Source organism: Elephas maximus, chromosome 16 (genome assembly GCF_024166365.1).
Source record: "Elephas maximus indicus isolate mEleMax1 chromosome 16, mEleMax1 primary haplotype, whole genome shotgun sequence".
NCBI classification, from domain to species: Eukaryota; Metazoa; Chordata; class Mammalia; order Proboscidea; family Elephantidae; genus Elephas; species Elephas maximus.
Window position 1 is genome coordinate 76028639 of NC_064834.1, and position 20860 is coordinate 76049498.

A 20860-nucleotide genomic window follows, 5' to 3' on the forward strand; every position below is an offset into this window, starting at 1 on the left:
CACAAGTGGATGGCTTTAACAAAGAGAAGTTTATTTCCCTCACAGGAAAGTAGGCTAAAAGTCCAAATTCAGGGCATCAGCTCTGGGGGAAAGCTTTCTCTCTCTGTTGACCTTCTCATCAATCTGCCCATGCAGGGAGCTTCTCCACACAGGGACCCCAAGTCCAAAGGACGTACTCTGCTCCTGGCAGTGCTTCCTTGGTAATATTAGGTCCCCAACTAGCTGCTTGCTTCCCTTTCCTTCTTCTCTCTTGAGAAATAGAAAGAGGTGCAGGCCACACCCCAGGGAAACTCCCTTTACATTGGATCAGGGATGTGATCTTAGTAAGGGTGTACGATCCTACCCTAATCCTCTTTAACATAAAATTACAATCACAAAATAGAGGACAACCATACAAAGCTGGAAATCACAGCCCAGCTAAATTGACACACACATTTTTGGGGGACATAACTCAATCCATGACAATATTTTTCCATCATCATTGCTTTAGACTCTGCCTTTTGAAGTCCTCATCTGTGCTTGAGATTGTCAATTTGAACTCATACAGATACTTCTTTGTAAAAGCACAGTGCTCAAGGCAAACGTTGTTTATTAGTTGAGCTAAACCGTTTAGTTTAATGATGGCTTCATGGGATAGTTTTGGTTCAAGGTTTAAGGATTCTTTCTCGGCGATAGATTTGGGGGTTTCCCCAGTGTCAATGGTTCGGTGAGTCTGGTTTCCATATGAATTTGAAGATCTGCTCCGCAATTTTCCTCCTTTTGATTAGGATCCATCTATTGGATTCTTGATCAAAACGTTGAATAATGATAGCTGGGTACCATCTATTTCTTCTGATCTCATGGCAAATGGGCACTAATTCTTGACAGTGGAATGTGAGCAGAAGGGACGTGGGTCCCCTCTGGCTGAAGGTATTTAAGATGTGAGTGCCCCTTCTTTATGCCACCTCTTTTCCCTTCTGCCTCCTAAATAGGGGTATTCCAAGGTCCTCAGAGATGGAGAGGCCAGACATGGAACATGTGCTGACTTCCTGCATTGAAGAAAGCCACCTGCAGTCCGGAGCCCCAGAGGTAAACACACCTCTATTATCTAAAGCCACTGAAAATATGGGGTTTCTTTCTTAAAGCGGCTAGTGTTACCCAACATGTACAGTTTGTCTCACTCTCACACGTAAATTCTCCCATGTCTCAGGCAGCAAAGATTATAAGGGAGAAGATGCCAGAAACCCAGAAGGTTTTATTACTTAATGAGGAAGCAGGGTCTGCTGTTCAGTGGGCCCAAGCGCCTCCCCCACCCTCCTGGGGACATTTACAAAATGACATTACACTTGGATCTCAATCAGTTGGCCAAGCCAATGCAAGCTGCTATGTTTCCCCGAAGACATCAGACTCCACCCACCAAGCAATGATTGAGCTTGGCAAGATTTGCAAATCATGACAATTTTCTCTGCCAAACCGATAACACTGCTCTATCTCCCCAAGTGTTTTCTATCAATCTCAGCTTATTAACTTGGTAGTATAATTCTAATCTACAAATAGATTAACAATTTGCATCTGTTAGATGCAAAGACCATCAGCCATGACTTGTCTTAATGCGGCCCTGTAACTTTTGAAATCTTTGTAACTTCCCTTTGCAAACATATTGATTCAAATATGGTCCCAGACTTGCCTGCTGCCCCCTTGCTTGACCTCTGTCAAGCTCCTTCCCGGCTGGCGAGGCTTATCCCACCCACTGCCTCTCCATTCATTCTCCAAGGCCACCATAAGAGTCAACTTCTCCAGGAAATGGTCCTGGAAAAATTCCAGCCCTCACATACATGCCTATTACTTATGTCACATATTCAGAGTCTACTAAGTACAATTTCATTCCAATGCTTTGTCATTAGTTACCATGCCCGTCCCATGTCATCTTGTTTTCTATATAAAACCATAAATTCCTAAGAGTAGGATGAAGATCAAAGACTGCCGCCTTCATTATGGATTACGCCTCATAAAGAAAACAAAATTCCTCACAACTGGACCAATAAGCAACTTGATGATAAATGGAGAAATGACTGAAGTTGTCAAGGATTTCATTTTACTTGGATGCACAAGTAACGCCCATGAAAGCAGCAGTCAAGAAATCAAACAACATATGGCACTGGGCAAATATGCTGCAAAAGACCTCTTCAAAGTGCTCAAAAGCAAAGATGTCACTTTGAGGTTTAAGGCGAGACTGACCCAAGCCATGGTATTTTCAATCGCCTCATATGCATGCGAAAGCTGGAGAACGAAAAAGGAACACCAAAGAAAAATTGATGCCTTTGAATTATGGTGTTGGCGAAGAATATTAAATATGCCACAGACTGCTGGAAAAACAAACAAATCTGTCTTGGAAGGAGTAAAACTAGAATGCTCCTTAGAGTCGAGGATGGTGAGCCTTTGTCTTGTTTACTTTGACCATGTTATAACGGAGGACCAGTCCCTGGAGAAGGACATCATGCTTGGCAAAGCAGAGGGTCACTGAAAAAGAAGACCCTTAACGAGATGGACTGACACAGTGGCTGCAACAATGGGCTCAAATACAGCAACAACTGTGAGGCTGGTGCAAGACTGGGCATTGTTTCGTTCTGTTGTTCATAGGGTCACTATGAGTGGAAACTGACTTGATGACACCTAACAACAATAACAAGCAGGAACTGGGGAAAATAAACTTTTGGTGGATTACTATTTACTGAGTGCTTGCTTTAAGCCAGGTAATATGGCAGATGCTTCTTCATAGTAATATTTTTCTTCTTTTATGCGTCCTTTCTTATATGAATTTAAATTTACAAAACAATCCAATGAAACCAATGTTACCATCCTCATTTTGCAAAGGAGGTAAAGGGACTTGTTTAAGGGTTCACAGTTAGGGGGTGGCAGAGACTAGATGGGACCACCCACTGATTCCAAGTTCAGTAGTTAGAGAGACGTTTTCTTGTTACCGATGTCAGCTTCACACTGGATTACCTGTGGTGAACAGCTGAGACCTGGGGGTGATCCGTCATTTAGATACAAAGGACTCGTCCGTCCTTCCACTACCTGACACATACCTAGACCAGTGGTTCTCAAAATGTGGGTCAGGACCAGCTGCAGCAGCACCAGCGTCACCTGGCAACTTACTAAAAATGTAAAATCTCAGACCCTACCCTAGACCTATTGTGTCAGCAAAGCTCTAGGGTGGGGCCTAGCAGCCTGGGTTTTTTTCAACTGAGGTAAAATTTATAGAATGTAACATCATTTTCACCATTTTAAAGTGTACAAGTCTGTGGCTTTTAGTACATGCATGAGGTTGTGCAACCATCACCGCTAGCTAATTCCAGAACATTCTCCTCACTCTAGCAAGAAACCCATACTGCTCAGCAGCTGCACCCCATTTGCCCCTCCCCCAGCCCTAGGCAACCACTCATCTATTTCCTGTCTCCATGGATTTGCCGATTCTGGACATTTCAGATAAATGGAGTCATGTGGCCTTTTCGTGTCTGGTTTCTCTCAATACAGTGTTTTCAAGGTCCATCTGTGCTGTAGCTCATATCAGAGCATCATTCCTTTTCATGGCTGAATAATGCTCCATCATAGGGACAGGCCCCATTTTGTTTAGTCCTGGTGATTTTGATGCCTATTAACATTTGGAAACAACTGGCCAGATATGAAATGCAAATATTGTTGTAAAGCTAGCATATGGACATATCCACACTCATTTGTTTAAAAATAAAAGAAACACAAGCCTGGCTCACCCAGGTCATCCTTCACGTGTTTTACTTAGAAACTGTTCCGTTTTGCACCATGGGTCCACTTTAATCTTTATGGAAGCAGATCACCAGGCCTTTCTTCCGTGGTGTCACTGCGCGGGTGAGAGACGCCACCAACCTTTAGTAGGTTAGTCCCACTGCCGCCGAGTTGATTGCAACTCATAGCGAATGTATAGGATAGAGTAGAACAGCCCTGTAAGGTTTCCAAGGAGTGGCTGGTGGATTGGAACTGCCAGCCTTTTGGTTAGCAGCCGAGCTCTTAACCACTGCACCACCAGGGCTCCTTAGTAGGTTAGTAACCCAGAACCCAGTGCCGTAGCTCAGTGCAAACTGTTTGCAGCACTCAGGGACCTTTAAACACTCATTAAGGTGCCAGAAAAGGTTCTGACTGTGAACACAGTAATGATTCCTGTCTTATTTATCTAGTGCTGCTGTAACAGAAAGATCACAAGGGGGTGGCTTTAATAACCAGAAATTAATTTTCTCACAGGTAAGAGGCTATAAGTCTGAAACCTGGGTGCCGGCTCCTGGGGAAGGCTTCTCTGTCTGTTGGCTCTGGAGGAAGGTCCTTGTCTCTTCAGCTTCTACTCCTTGGCTCCTTGGTGATCTTCAGGTGGCATGGCGTCCATCTTCCCCCATCTCTGCTTCTCCTGCTTGTTTAATCTCTCTTACATCTCAAAAAGAGACTGACTTAAGACATACCCTATGGTAATACTGTCTCATAAACATAGCAAAGAAAACTCATTCCCAAATGAGATTATAACCACCCAAACCAAAACCCATTGCCTTCGAGTTGATTTTGGCTCATAGTGGCCCTACAGGACAGAGGAGAACTGCCCTATAGGGTTTCTAAGGCTGTAATCTTTAGGGAAGCTAACTGCCATATCTTTCTCCCACGGAGCACCTGGTGGGTTTGAACTGCAAACCTTTCAGTTAGCAGCTGAACACTTAACCACTGGGCCACCAGGGCTCCTTAGCCACAGGTAGGGGGTGAGGATCTACAGCACATATTTTTGGGCCACAATCCAATCCATAACAAGTCCCTTGTACTCGCTTCAAAATCCAAAGTATGGCAGTCTGCCTCTCCCTCACTCAGATTTCCCCTTTCTTTAGTTTTAGTTCCTGGAGCATGTGGGAAGGAGCCTTGAACTGGGCCATGTAGTTGCCCATGACATCAACGATCTCCTTGTACAGCTCATGCTCAGTAATTTAAAAAGACAAGCCTTGGTTTTGTCCATAGTCTTCAGCAAGCTCATCACAATGTAATAAACCATCCTAAATATGTCAGGAAAGCGGCTAACTGAATTGACACATAGCAATGACAGGCTGCTACCATGCAACAAAGTGGAGCAGTATTTGGGAAAGAAGCCCTCCCGCATCGACACTCTCCCTTGGTAAAAGAAGGCTTTGAACTGATCATCACTGGGCTCAGGAAAAAGGGCTGCTTCCAGCTCAGGAAGAGAGAATTTATCTTTGATGCCCTTTTTCCCTAATATTTAACTACCAAGGACGCTCGGGGGCAAATCTACCATGCTGGATGCAAGGTTAGAAATAAAAGATGAAACAAGCAGCTGGGTGATTCTGGAAACACAAACACACACACACACACACAAAAAAAACCCTACACATTTCAAAAGAGGAATGCCACTTATGGCTTCCTACCGTAAATGCAGTCTCGGCTTAGTATTTCAGCCGTCCTGTCACAAAGCTGCCATGTAAAACATGCGTAGGGGTTACTTTTAAGCTGACAAATATGCAGTCAGAAAACTCTCTTCCTGGGGAAGCTGACTGTACATTTTCTGCTGTATTCTCGGAGTGAATCGCACTAAGCCAGTTTACCAACCCTGATATGGAAGGCAGCAGTTACCTGCCTTGCAGAAGCTCTCTGGGGATTACCCAGAGACAACTGCTTTTCTTGCTGGAAATTAGGCAGGTGGGGAAGGTGCTGTCATCAGGCAGAATCTGCCAGGCCTGGGGGTCACCAGTCCTGAGGTTGCCCTGGCCCCTCATCAGCAGTCTGACACAGCCCTGCATGCTAACCACAGGAAAGAGGCGGAAGTGACCAGAGGAAGAAGGATGGAGCAGCTGTTGAGAACAGCTCAAAGCTGACACGACCCAGCGGCAGGAACCTGGATCCTTGCTTCGAATCGACTGAAAAACACTCCTGTCGTCACAGCTAATAACCAATTCGATCATACAGGGCCAGCTGAGTTTTGAAAACACGCTGCTGCTGCTCTGTTTCCCATGGATTTCCTTTTGCAGACTAAAATGGGCCTTTATTTTCTCCTGACGGAGGACACCATAGATTCCGTAGGCCTGGGAGATTCTTCTCTTACCTGGGCATTCGGTGCAGATGTGGCGGCGAAGAACTGAATGGGAAGACCAAGCCTGAGCGCCCCAGCTCCCAGCACTCGGCTAAGCCTCAGTTTTTACATCTATAAAATGGGGGAACAACAAGGAGCTCACACGCTGACAACCATGAGGTTCTAACGTCGCTCTGAAGTGTCCTCCCAGCACCATCTCTAAATGTCTTCCATGTATGGAAACAAAGGCTAGGTCTTGGGGTTTATCCAGCACACCTGGGTCCAGCCCAGGTGACAACGCACATCTGAGAGGCCCCAAGAAGCTGAGGGCAGAGGAAACAGTCACCCACATAAAAAGCAGAGTGACTGAGGACCCTGCACGGTGACGGGAGAGGGACGTGGGCCTGAGCTGGGGAGACATTCCGCCACCCAGGGGCACATGGGGCATGACACGCAGAGCACTGTCTCCAACAACAGAACGGGAACCCAGGGTGAACCCGGGGGAAAATCCATCTCATGTTGACTCCAGGCCTGGGAAGTGACAGCATTACACTAAGCGCTGACCCAGGGGACCCACCAGATGGGCTGCAGGAGGTGAAGGAAACCACCAGGCCAGGAGTGAATGATCAAAAGTGTCCTCAGTAGGACATTTCAATTGTTAACAGCAAACACCTGGAGCCCAGAATGGCGCCATCTGCAGCGAACTGTAATTCATGCTCTTAACAGGTGAACTCTGACCTCTGCTCCTCCTCCACGGAAACCAATTACATTGCCAATGCACTGTCCCAGAATTTGTAATAAAGAAAGACACCAACTGAGCTCCGGTCCCTTGTGAGGAGCACAGGAGGCTTCTGGAAGTCACCAGAAGGTGGACTTTCCACTTCTGTGCTATGATGGTGGTTTGCTGCTGAACCAAGTCCTGAAATGCTAGGACCTTAAGGGCAGAGGCACAGTGCCCCCATGAAAGGGACCCCTAATACCACCGGCTGTGGTGAAGGTGCCAGCCTCAGCAGAGGTGGGGTAATAGCTTGTTAGTGCCATTAGGAGAAAAGGTTGCTGACCACACGGGCTCATGTGGGACTGGGCTTGCTCAGACAGAGACAGATCCAGGGGCTGGTCAGGGACCGTTCATATCTCTGAGGTAATGCTACCCTCACCTCCTGCCCCAGTGGACAGACCTGCTTAGACCATGCCAGTTAGTTCTGCAGTCTGCAGGTCTGCAATAGGAAATGCACTTTTAATCAGATATGACAGAAAGGGCGGCCGAGACCTCCAAGCCACCCAGACAGGGCTGGAGTCTGTATGTGCCCTGCTCTGTATCTTGCTGAGCTCCAGGCACTGCGTGCCATGAAAGCAACCCTGGACTTGAGAGTGTGAAGGGGCTGTCCCTCCCAATGATTGGGACCCGAAGGCACCCCTGCTTACAGGCACCTGCAGAGGGGCAAGGAAATGGCCCAGGGGCCAGAAGCTGAAGGCTGATGCCCAGAGCCCGACCCTTCCTGACTGTGGGGCCTCTGGTCTGCCTGAACCTCTGTTTTCTCATCTATAAAATGGAGGTGATCGTACCTGCTCTTTCCTCTTAGAGGTATGACAAAAAAATGAGACAGAAGCTGTCAAAGTTCTTTGTAAACTGGAAAACTGTCTGCCAATACAGGGTCTTATAATAACTATTTTAGATTTTAGCCCCCCCGACTTTAGCCAAAGTAAACAAAGGCTCTAAGGAGATGCCTCAAAGGCCAAGGACTCTGCTCTTTGAAAGAAAACTGCTCCTGTCACCCAGATTTCCATGGAGCACATCAAAGGGACAAGGGCCTCAGCCTCCTGCTTGCCTGAGTTTTCTCAGCCTTAGTTTTTGTTTTTCTATTTACTAGACTGTATCTATTATAAGCTATTGCAAATCCACTGTAGAACGATGAGGCGCATACAAAAACCATACATGGCAATGTGGCAAACACCAGAGTTGGCATGAAGACAACAACCTCAGAACCTTCTTCCTGGAAGCTTAGCCATCACACAAAAGGTGAACAGATGGCCTCACTCTGAACACCCCTGATGGGCTGTAATGACCACCCACCCATCCATCCATCCCCTGTCCAACCATCATTTTCCCACTCATTTACATAGCTACTCACCCATCATCCATCCATCTACCCTCCCATCCATCATTTATCCATTCACCCATCATTTGTCCATCCATCCACCCACCCAGCCCTCCTTATTCCTCTGTCCATCCGTCCATCCATCCGCCCACCCACCCATCCATCCACCCACCAACCCAACCACATCTCATTCATCCACCATCTACCCTTTAGTCAAGAAATATTCACTGAGCTCCTACTATGTGCTAGGCACTGTTCTAGGTACTGGGGATTCAGCAATGAACAAAATAGACAAAACTCCTGATATCCTGGAGTTTAAAGTGGACTCTTCCAGATATAGCTGGTTACAGAGAGGCCCAGAATTCACCCCTGACCTCACACTGAGGCCTCCGTACCACATGTTCTGAGGAGAGGCGGAAGTAATGGGTGTGTGTGTGGGATGGAGGGATTGGCAGAATTTCAGCTGTAATGTTTTCACACATGTTCTACCACAAATAAAATGCTAGATTAACAAGCCAATGACAGGAAATAATTCTCTGCTGTTGGAACATAAGTTGAAGGAGGCCTGCAGAACTCAACGGTTTAAAAATGGGGCTGCCTTCCACCTCCCTGGGTCCCACAGGGACACTGCTCTCTACTGAGAAGGCTTCAGTCCCCACATGGAGCCCAAACATGGCCCCGGCCACTTTCATGTGGGAAACATGCTGGGAGGCTAATGTGCATGGCTGCCCAACATGCTTGTCTTAAGCCTCGCTGGACTGTCTGCCTGGTCACACAGAGCGCCCGTGAACCTGCAAATGCTCAGTGCATTTTTCTCCAACCAGCGCCCTAGGATAGCTGTTTTACTGCTCTTCCTGAGGATCACTGCTGCTGCAACTTTTGATTTGAGATGAAGGTGGAAAGACAGGGCTTGGACTCTGGCAACTTGGACTCTGGCAATATTATGTCCTGATGCTTCCACTTTGGCTGTTTTGAAAATTTTTTGTTGTTAGCTGCCACTGAGTTGGCTCCCAGCTCATGGCACCCCCATGCACAATGGAATGAAATGTTACCCGGTCCTGTACCATCCTCGTGGTTGGTTGTGGACTGGACTGTTGAGATCCATAGTGTTTTCACTGGCTGATTTTTGGAAGCAGATCACCAAGGCTTTTTTCCTAGTTTCTCTTAGTCTGGAGGCTCTGCTCAAACCTGTTCAGCCTCATAGCAACACGCAAACCTCCACTAACAGATGGGTGAAGGCTGTGCGTGAGGTGCGTTGGCCAGGAACTAAACCCAGGTCTCCCACATGGAAGGCTAGAACTCTACCACTGAACCTTCACTGCCACCTTTAAAATTTGATTTCCTCATTTTCTAAGCCCCATCCAATTCCTTTATCTTTAAAATGGGTATAATAATAGCCACCTCACTAGGTTTACTGATGAAATAGGCAATCACTAACATGATCCTCCAGGGTCAAAGTCAAGCTCGTTTATGTGCATTCCCCCTGAGCTGGATGTTCAAGGAGTAATGGCATACAGATATATCTCCTGAGCTTGGCTGCTCTGTTTTCTGCCTGGTTTAAGAGAGGAGGACGATTCTACCATGACCTTGGGCAGCGGCTTTTAGTGATCTTAAACTAAAAAAACCAAACCCTTTGCTGTTGAGTTGATTCCGATTCACAGTGACTCTACGAGTATTTTTACTCTGCAATAACTATAGACAAGTTCATTTATCTTTTCAGTGAGCACTACCTAATTATATGGAAATGGAAACACACTCATATTGCTGTGTCCTTGAACTGCTTTCAAGAATCCCTCCCGCCAGTTCATTTTTCTCTTATGATACTGTTCCGACACAGCCAACTCAATCACTCTGGCTGGATAATTAAATGGAGTCTAACCAGTAGTGGTTTCATCATTATACAGCTGATCCTCCTTTTTTTCCTCCTTGGATAAAGATTTCCATTCTTTTTTCTAATACCTTGAAGGAAGTACAGGTTTTCTTAAACTTTCTGTTAAGAAAAACATATAGTCACCCTCGATGAAGAGCTGATATGAAAAATAATTTTCTCCAACTCCATTCTGGAAAAATGTATTCATGATATCAAATGGTTCTCTCAAAGTTAAAAAGGAGGTGAGCTTTAATTATCTGTATTCTGCACTATTTTTCAAGTTCAAGTTCCAGGTAAATCAACAAAGAGTGTGGTCTTCCTACCGACATTCGCATTTCTATCAATTCCTACCATGTCCAAAGCTCTGAGGAATTTTTCACTGTAAAACTGCAGTTCATTGTATCCCCTTGAAACACATTTTCAGACAGTTCTCAAAAAGAAAAAAAGTTTTACCCTGATTATGACCTAGCAATTCTCAAGGAGAGATGAGCCTAACCCCTACTCGATCCTTCAGGCATCAGTTCAGATTGGATTTTATTCCAGAATGTTCACCAGCACCTCTTCTGACCTTTGCTCCTGCACCACGAATTATTGGGCATTTTAAAAAGATGTGAAATAGTATTATGGTTATGTTTATAAATTTATTCTTATTGTTTAGAGACACACTTAAGTAGCTACAGACGAGATGCTGTGTTACCCAGGACTGTGTAAACAGGCTGGCTAGGCACCCCCAGCGGGTCTCACGGTACCCACAATGGCCCCCTACCAGAACCCTTGGCCTTCCCAACACAGCATGAGCTCCTGGAAGTCAAGGACATGCCTTTTGTGTCTGTGCCCACCCTGCTCCCTGGGACACGGCGCACAGCAGGTACACAGAAAGAACTGGTTGAATAAACACGTGGTTTTGCTGTGGCTGGTTGCCTCCACTGTTCCATGAACCCTGTCTTCTGCAGTCCAAGGCAGGGCTGCCCTCTTCTCAGTTTCCAGTAAGGGAGGGTGAACTTGGGTGGAGGCCATGCAGATCTAGCGTCTCCCCTGGACTTGGTCCACACCCAGACAGCTATGTAGAAAGCAGGCGTGCAATAAATGTTTCCTGATCTGAATTACATGGAATTGGATGAGCCAACAGTGCCAAGTTCCCGGGAGGTAGAAAGGCAATGCTTTCTCCTGAAACACGGTCATTTGGCCTGGTTGTAGGTGCATTCCTGAAGGTCCAGCCTCAGCGGACTGTGAATTATTTACACCCCCGGAGAGCAAGGGGTGACGCTCATCTGACTATTTCCTCAGCCTACATTCTCTTCAGTGCTCACCATGTTGTCCTCACTCCCTGTTGGCAGCTGGGGACACATTCTTGCCTGAAGCAAAACCAAAACAGCCCCAGGCTCCTAATCTTATCATTGGCATGGATGCTATGGCAAGAGTTCCTTGCAGATACCCACAAAGAAAAGGTGCTGGTCTGTGGCTCTTCAAAGTGGAGCCCTTAGGGGACGCTACTGTAGGAAAAGGAAAGTGAAATGCTCAATGAAACCAATCTTCCACATCACAGCGATTCTACCAGGCTAGAGAGGCGAGTGTGTAAGGTGTGGACTGACGTAACACCATGTACGCTAAAGTCTAACACCTGTCTGTCAGTCTGTCATACTGTGGTGGCTTGTGTGTTGCTGTGATGCTGGAAGCTATGTTACCAGTATTTCAAATGCCCGCAGGGTCACCCATGGGGGATAGGTTTCAGCAGAGTTTCTAGACTAAGACTAGGAAGTAAGGCCAGAGGATAAAGGCCTACCGTTGCTGTTAAGTGCCGTCAAGTCAGTCCCAGCTCATAGCTACCCTACGTACAACAGAATGAAACACTGCCTAGTCCTGCGCCATCCTCATAGTTGTTGCTTTGTTTGAGCCCATTGTTATAGCCACTGTGCCAATCCATCTCATTGAGGGTCTTCCTCTTTCCACTGACCCTGTACTTTACCAAGCATGATGCCCTTTTCCAGAGACTGGTCCCTCCTGATAATCTGTTCAAAGTAAGCGAGATGAAGTCTCGCCATCCTTACTTCTAAGGAGCATTCTGGTTGTGCTTCTTCCAAGACAGATTTTTTCATTCTTCTGGCAGTCGATGGTACACTCTATATTTTTCACCAACACCATAATTCAAAGGCGCCAACTCTTCTTCAGTCTTTTTATTCGTTGTCCAGCTTTCACACGCATCATATGAGATGACTGAAAATACCAAGGCTTGGGTCAGGCACACCTTAGTACTCAAAGCGACATCTTTGTTTTTTAATACGTTCAAATGGTCTTTTGTAGCAGATTTACCCAGTGCAACTTGTCATTTGATTTCTTGACTGCTACTGCTACTGCTACCATACAATATCCCCTTGTTCTGTTCAAACAACTGCCTCTTTGTCTAGGTACATGGTGTCCCCTCCGCCTGGAGCTCACTACCTTTAGCATCTTTGCCTGCTCTCTATTCCTCTCTTCCTTTTGATCTTGGCTGAAACATCATCTCCACACAGGGGTCTTCTCCAAAGTTCCCCCATCCCTTGTTTTCCCTTTCCGTCTACTTCCATGGGTGTTGACTGTGGATCCAAGTAAAATGAAATCCTTGATAGCTTCAATATTTTCTCCATTTGTCTTGATGTTGCTTATTGGTCCAGTTGTGAGGATTTTTGTTTTCTTTATGTCGAGGTGTAATCCATACAGAAGGCTGTAGTCTTTGATTTTTATCAGTTAGTGCTTCAAGTCCTCTTCACTTTCAGCAAGCAAGTTTGTGTCAACTGCATATCACAGGTTGTTAATGAGTCTTCCTCTAATCCTGATGCCCCATTCTTCTTCATATAGCCCAGGTTTTCAGATTATTTTGCTCGGCATACAAACTGAATAAGTATGGTGAAAGGATACAACCTGATGTACACCTTTCCTGACTTTAAACCATACAATATCCTCTTGTTCTGTTCAAACAACTGCCTCTTTGTCTATGTACATGGTGTCCCCTCTGCCTGGAGCTAACTACCTTTAGCATCTTTGCCTGCTCTCTATCCCTCTCTTCCTTTTGATCTTGGCTGAAACATCATCTCCACACAGGGGTCTTCTCCAAAGCTCCCCCATCCCTTGTTTTCCCTTTCCGTCTTCTTCCTTTGCTTCCTTCATCAACTCTTCCTAACCTGCAATTTTCTGATTCATTTCAAGTTCACCTTCCCCCCAAGAAAGCAAGTTTCAGGAGGACAAGAAATGTGTCCATCTTGTTCACTGCTGCACCCCCGAAATCTATTACAGGCAAACACATCACAGGAGCTGAGGTAACGCGTGTTCTAGGCTCAGCCACAATCCTCTGATGGGTTGGCCCTGTTATTCCAACCTCATGGGGACAGGAAACCTTCTGCAGAAAATACACGAATCTGTGGAAGTGACTTTTGAATGTTAATACGCATTTTTTTTTTAACTCTAGGAAGTGTCATTTACTATTATGCTAAATATTCTTTGCTAAAAGTGCTCAAATCATTCACGTTTTTCTTATTCCCATAAGTGCGCGCATACTTAGTCCTCAACCCTTAAAGACCAAGTGCTCCAAGAAGCTCATTAATGGGTAGACTCAATCAAGTTTAAACTCCCACACAAATCCCCAGATACTGCTTTTGCCAAAAAGTAATTTCCAAGACAGGTTTTAAATGTTAACTATCTGAAGACATAAAACACACACTCTCATGTGTACTCAAAGACTCACAGTGTTTAACGACACCAGCCACAAGGAAACATCTCCAACTGTTCCTGCACCATGTAGCTGCGGTCACGTCACCCAAGCTTACAGAGGCCTCTGCTCATGCCCAGTGTTTGCAGACCTCCAGGTCCAACTGTCAATGGTGGCAGCTTGTTAATGTTTTCAGACTTAGGATTCTGGAATGTTTTAATCAAGGATAAACAGGGTCTACCAGGGGATAGGGAAACTCTGGTGGCATAGTAGTTAAACGCTACGGCTGCTAACCAAAAGGCTAGGAGTTTGAATCCACCAGGTGCTCCTTGGAAACTCTATGGGGCAGTTCTACTCTGCCCTATAGGGTCGCTATGAGTCAGAGTTGACTCGATGGCAACTGATTTAATTTATCAGGAATGGACTGTCCCCCTTTAAATCACCTACAATGGCTGGTTCTTTTTGACTCTGTGAGGCTTCAATATCATCAGACACTGATTCATCTCTTTGAGAGTCACTTTTGGGGCTAAGAAATAATGTGATAACTTAAATGAACCGACCCTCTTAACATTTGTCACTCACGCCTGGGTCAGTAGCGGGGCAGGAGAACTCATAGGAAGATGAACGTTTGGACATGTGCCAGTTTATTATGAACCATGCAAAAAAGAGGAAGACCCTCAGCAAGATGGAGTGACACAGTGGCTACAACAACGGGCTCAAGCATAACAATGATTGTGAGGATAGTGCAGGACCCGGCAGTGTTTTCTTGTGTTGTACATAGGGTCACTATGAGTTGGAACTGACTTGATGGCATGTAACACAACAACACTCACACGGAAACCATGGACACATTGCTGAGTGACTACCACGTGGCACTAGAAGCGCTTTCTGGTAACTATGAATAGGAATTCTGAAAAAGCCCTTTAAGTTTTTGATAGTTCCAGCATCTCTGTGGGCTAAATAATAGCAACAGCACCTTGCATCTGTGGAGTGAATTTAAATTTACAAAGACACATGATATCATTTAACTCACTCTCCCACCCTCATGGGGACACCATGAGGTAACAGAACCACAACTTGAGATAATACTGGCGATTAAGAGCCTCCGGGGAGATCCCACAGTGGGTGATGGATGACAAGGGGTTGGCTCAGAGGCCTGACCTCACCCTCTCTGTGGGCTTTTGCGATTAATTCACCCACTCGCTTAGGAAGTTTCCTTCCATCTGAGAAAATTAAAAACACCACTCTCTGAACAGGAATGTGAGAGCATAAATGAGAACCAAGTAGAAAAGATTTACTCAAAAGCTTAACTTCAGCAAAAGAGAAAACTTGGAAATTGCTAATAAGGTATAAATCAAATAAAAGCTATTAACAAACTCCTGGTAATGGGGGAAAAAAGGCTTTTAAATGGTTTGCTGAGCTCTTAGCAATGCCATTTCTACCTATAGCTTTCAAATACCTCCAGGGTAATTTGTCCTGTATCCTTGCACACTGCAATGGCCACCTCCTCCCTACTTTCGAGAGAGAGAGAGACAGACAGACAGACTCACAGCGATAAAGGAGACGGCACTGTAACAAGTACATGTTTTCCTTTACCAACGAAATTCTTCTTAAACTAGCACAAAATTCTAGTTTACTGCGTCTAGTTCCACTCCATGTGGACACTGCAATAACAAAACTACTACTTCTGTTTTTTGGGGTGAATCAAGACTGGTGTTCCAGAAAAGCATAACCTATTGAACATAACATATTGAAACATAATCTACTGCAACAGAAAAGACGTTCACTTAAACCTCTAAGATCTGGTAAAGTGGCGTGGGTTTGTGTCAGAGGTAGGGATACCACACATCTCCAAGCTCCTAACTCCACTCATATATGCCCTAAGGGCCAACTCCCAAGGAAAGAAACCCCTTCCACGGCCCCCCCACCCCCATCCCCACAGAGGACACAACCCTTCGCCCAGTGGGTTTCCAAGGCCCTCAGGTGGCTGACTCCTCGACTCCTGAGGAACTTGAGTTGGGATTGTAGGGTAATTCTTAATTTCTAAACAAAGACAGAATCCACCCCACCACTTCTCAGGGAAGAGGTTGGGCCCCTATGCCACGTGGTGTTGCAAAATGAGGGCCCACGATTCTCCCAGAGTACCACAGTCCACTTTGGCTACTTGGGAAGGAATTTCTTTTTGGAAGCTTCCACAGTGGCTCTGGCCATGAAACCAAGGGAGCTTTGGGCTCTGCTGTTTCCCAATATGCATTTCCAGCCGCTGTGGGATGCTACGAGAAGCTGGAAGCACAGCACTTGCCCGGTCGAAGGGTTCATGATGCAGCCGCCTTTCTCAGCAGTCATTTTGCAGTTACAGCCCCTCTCCAGTGTGTCGTGGTTCATCCCGAAATTGTGGCCCAGCTCGTGGGCCAGGGTCACGGCCGCGCCAAGGGGGCTGTCTGAATGGTCCTCAAAGAAAACACAAGAGCACACACAGTTCATATCACCTTGGCCTCATTTCCCACCCTGTTTGCCAACCCCCATTTTTTCTGCTCATTAACATTTTACTTAATCCAATTCCCTATAGGGAACAACACAGAGCCCCAGAATGTAAACTTAAAAAAAAAATTGATGTATTTCATTAGACCACTTTGAGGCCCCTTCTGCTGATGAGTACCTATCTCCCCCGATATGGAATCCTTTTATGACTTTAATGGAAAAGCCAAGGCAGTAGTCACCATCCTGCCTCATCCAAGCTCTCACCAAACATCATTCTGGTGAATGAAGCAAAAAGTTGCCCCACATCATCAGAAGTGAAAGCCCATTCTTTCATCGGTGATCAAAGTACCAATTTATCCCTTGATAGAAATGTATGCAGACATGAAGTTGGCAGGAGGAAGCACACATTGTGACATTCTAAACAAGACCTGCACAAGTTGTCACTGAGCACGCCTATTGGTATGTCTACTTGGTAGAGGAGGGCAATTGAAAAATTTACAATAAAAGCTAACCACACCGAGTGGCTGCAGGCTCGCTGAATTGAGATGGCAACCTGTGATGCCTCTCTCTGGCTGGCCCCTTTCTTCGCAGGTAGACCTTGGGAAATGGATGGAAGCATCTGATTCTCTTTTACCGCTTGGCTCAACCTTTTGCTTGGCTGTAGAAGGCGGTTCGCCATTCAGCAAGTGGTGTTTGGCTGCCCCCCAGTTAGTGGAGTGTTTGGATGACTTGATCCATATTAGAAATGAACTGAAAATAAAGCTACTCAACTTTAACAAACTAAAATGCGTTAATTAATGAATGTGAATTGCAAAAACGTGCCCATGAATGGTGTTAAAAGGCTTGCGCACCAGGCAATGATGAAAGTACCCTTTTAACTCCTGCCTAATTCTACCTGGGAAAGAGGTAAGAGACTTTCCTGCAGGCTTCCAGGGGACAGTGATGCTGTGTTTTATAGCAAACATTATTCCCGATACACACAGTCTGCAGGGTCTTTCAATAGAAGTGCGTTTGTGTAAGACCTCGTAAGTTTTGGTGGTATTCACTGCTGCAGCTGCCTGGGTCTCTGGCCCGCGGTGTAAGAAAAGAATGGCACGGCCAGGAACCCAGTTATTCTTAGAATAGATGAAATTCCTAATAAATTACTTTGTTTAGATTCTACAGTTTCCTGTTGTAGGAAGCTTTACAAATATGTTTCAGGAAATCAGTTCTCAAGAATAACACACGCTGGCAAAGAGCATGCAGCCCATCTACACATGTGGAAGGCAGAATTTAGCACGCCCTGGTACGAAATTCAAGGAATTCACCCTTGAAAAAAAAATACTCTGATTCTTTTCTATCCCTGAATATCTCGGTTAAGTTTTCAATTGACGAACTGTCTTACATTCTGCAACGCATACATGACTACAAACAGAACGTCTCTTAAGAGACCCTGTTTAAGTTTATATTTGTAATAAAGGAAAAAAAAAAAAACCTCGATATTTATGGCATTATCCTCAAACTAAGACTGCTGTCCAGTTGGATATGAGGGCATGGCTTAAAAAATAAGTGATTTATTCTCTCTTGAAACACAATAGACAAACAATAACCAAAATCATATTTTCATTTTATTAAAATTCCTGCTCCCTTGCCACATTATTTCCTTCCTCTCAGATTTGTGAGTCAGACGCATGGTTGTATATAACACCTATGTATTAGACCTTAACATACAATAGAGGAAAGTTAGCCTAGAAGTCTCAGATCTGGTTGAAAGGCTGATCTTGCTTAAATAAAAAAAACTGTTTCCGTCAAGTGAATTTTGACTCACAGTGACCCTACAGGACAGAGAACTGCCCCATAGGGTTTCCAAGGAGTGCCTGGTGGATTCAAACCGCCAACCTTTTGGTTAGCTGCCCTAGCTCTTAACCACTATGCCACCAGGGTTTCCACTGATCTTGCTTATGTCATGAATATTCCAGAAATCAGAGGAACTACCACATTTTCACCCTGCTTGATGTTCCTCTTGCATGTGGGATAAACAGGGGACATGTCTAAAGGCGGTATTAACTGCGGCCAATGGGTAAAACGTATTTTCTGATGGTTAGCTTTGGTCTTCAGTAGTACTCATTGAAGTATACATCGTTGGCTACATTTACTGCAGTCATTTTCCTTCATTTTTTAAAAATTTAGGCTTCCGTGTATATTTTTAAAGAAAGAATACTAAGAAAACAACTGCATGGAAACACAAGGGTGGACGCGTGTGCTGAAGCAAGTGACTTTATGTGATCAGATTGGTCATAGACCCGCGTATGCACCACACAGCGGCAGAATCTGCCACGCTTGGGGAGAATTCCGTTCGATCTCTAAAAAAAAAAAAATTTCACCAATTTTAAGTGGCAAAGTCAGTAGCAACAGACCATGGAACCATGAAACAGAAAATTATTCCCCCTTCAAACTTCACAGGCTGCTCTGTAAAAATACAGTTGGGCTCGAGCTTAAAATGAACCTGGCATCAACAAAAATCAAACTTGCCAGTGACTTCCCTGGTGGAGATCACATTCAGAGCATCCAGGTTCAAAGAAAACCAGGCAGGAGCCTGCTCCAGCCAGAAATCAACTGAGTGGAGTCCCCCCGCCTCCGCCCGCCCCCAACAGCCTCTCCAACCTATACATTGAACTCATGTTTATATTATTTGCCAATACTGTGCCCAGAGAAGATGAAAACGTTTGATGGGCACATTCCCTAAGATTATGTGAAGTGAAATAATAGTCAGCAGAACATAACTCTTTCCACCCTAATTTAATACAACTGAGTTTTCACAACGTTCTGTTTAAAAATTGGGTAGAACTCAAGGTTTCTTGGAAGGACGAGGTTCTGTTTGTTCAATGGAGATGGAGGAATGGTCTCCAGGGGTCCTCCTGTCTGTGGGACACCAAGTATTCAGAGCAGGGATGGCACAGGATGGGGCACCCTTTCCTTTAACGATCGGATAGAGTCCAGCCAACCCCTGATGGGCAGCCTATCGGAACCACCTCCTCCTTACATCCATAGGAAACAAGTCTCCAATAGTCTTCCCATTTTCTTCCCTTTTACGAACACATATAGCCCATATAATGACAAAAATATCCTTGTAAGCAATAAACCTAGGTCTCTGCCTTCCAAGAACAAGACTATTACAGACAAATTGTACATGGGCCAAGGGGTATGTAAAGCATTTGTGGTGGTAAACAGTTAAAGACCTCAGGCTTCTGGCTAGTGGGCCTGGAGCGCAAAGATCAGAAAGCCATTCTAACGGTGATGCTTGGTGAGACCTCAGCCACCCAAAAAGCTGAGTCATAGAGTGGTAAGGGCAACCCCATGCCCTGACTCATCACAACCATGTGCGCTGTCCTTGTACTGAAATCCTTTAACCAAAGACCAGTTAAAACTGTTTTTCCATGGAAGTGGGAGACTCGCCTGTACTAAGCTATTTTGACACGCCCACATTTCCTGGGTGCAATCTGATGTGCTTTATAAACAGCCCCTAAAATATTTTGGGATATGTAAGATCATAAACATAGCTAGAATAAGAGTAGAACAGTCTGTTGTTGGGTGCCATGCAGTCAATTTTGTTCCACAGCGACCCCATGTGACGGAGCAGAGCTGCCACATAGGGTTTTCAGGGCAGGAGCAGATTGTCAGGTCTTCTGTCCCATGGAGCCACTGGTGGGTTGAAAGTGCTAACCTTTGGGAAAGCAGCCGACTGCTTAATGGTTATACCACCAGGGCTCCTTAGAATGAAATCTTAAGAGCATTAAAGAAAAGGACTTTCTTTCATAGAGTCTGGTCAAAGGAGTGGTTTTTGGGGAAGTCATTAAGAAGGGAAAGGGCTCTGGGTTTTCCCATCAGGTCCTTGGCACCTTGGACTTACCATGACAACTCCTCCAGACTGCTCTGCGGTACACATGCTCATGATTGGCGCCATGCCAATGGTGGTCCCTTGGAAATACACCCCGCTAGGAAATAAAAGAAAAGGCTTTCTTGAACCTAATATAGAGCGAAGATATTCTACTGTTTAAAATTCTGTTGAACGTTCCAGCCTTCTGACAGGAACTGCAAAATAATATGCAAAAATGCAGAGAGCTGCCTGAGGGCACGTTCACAGGTGATTTCAATGTTTCTTAATTTTCTTTACCCTTTATTTTACATTTGCATTATGGTCCTATCATTGCTTTGGATTTCTGTTTTCAACACGCAGACAACAACCAGTCATTGCTTTTGCATCTGTAAGCTGTACCCTGCCTACCGCCTGATGGCTTAGTGAGACCTGCTCCTTTTAACAACGTGTGCTGATGGGGAGGCTGAAACAGTCGCAGAGAACCACTGTTAGCTACAACAAAAGCATCAGGTCGTTTTCTAGACAACGTTCTGTTGTAGCTGGATTTTGCTTTCCTGTGTAATTCATTGCAATTGGGCCAGACACCCAAACTCCTTCCCAGTGTCCTGCCTATAAGGCTTGCAGAATAGAAACTGGCAGGAAAATGATTGATTACGTGGGGGCAGTGTAGAATAAATAAGCACCCACAAGGCCTCAGGGCCCAAAAGGAAAGTTCTGTAAGGCAGGATCTCTTGGTTTATGGTGCAGGTATCCTCATACCTGGAATGTCACCCTGATCAATGAATCTAATGACACCAAGGAC

At 45.3% G+C, this 20860-nt stretch overlaps 1 protein-coding gene across 5 annotated transcripts in view; it reads right to left on the minus strand.

The window, feature by feature from the left end:
• Positions 1-20860, minus strand: part of ADAM12 (ADAM metallopeptidase domain 12) — a 381920-nt gene that overhangs the window by 69091 nt on the left and 291969 nt on the right. For all 5 annotated transcript variants that reach the window (XM_049854705.1, XM_049854708.1, XM_049854704.1 and 2 more), the window contains exons 10-11: positions 20092-20176; positions 16024-16172 (exon numbers count right to left, since the gene is read on the minus strand). In XM_049854705.1, the coding sequence (XP_049710662.1) occupies positions 16024-16172; positions 20092-20176 (234 nt within the window). The remainder of the gene's footprint in view (positions 1-16023; positions 16173-20091; positions 20177-20860) is intronic.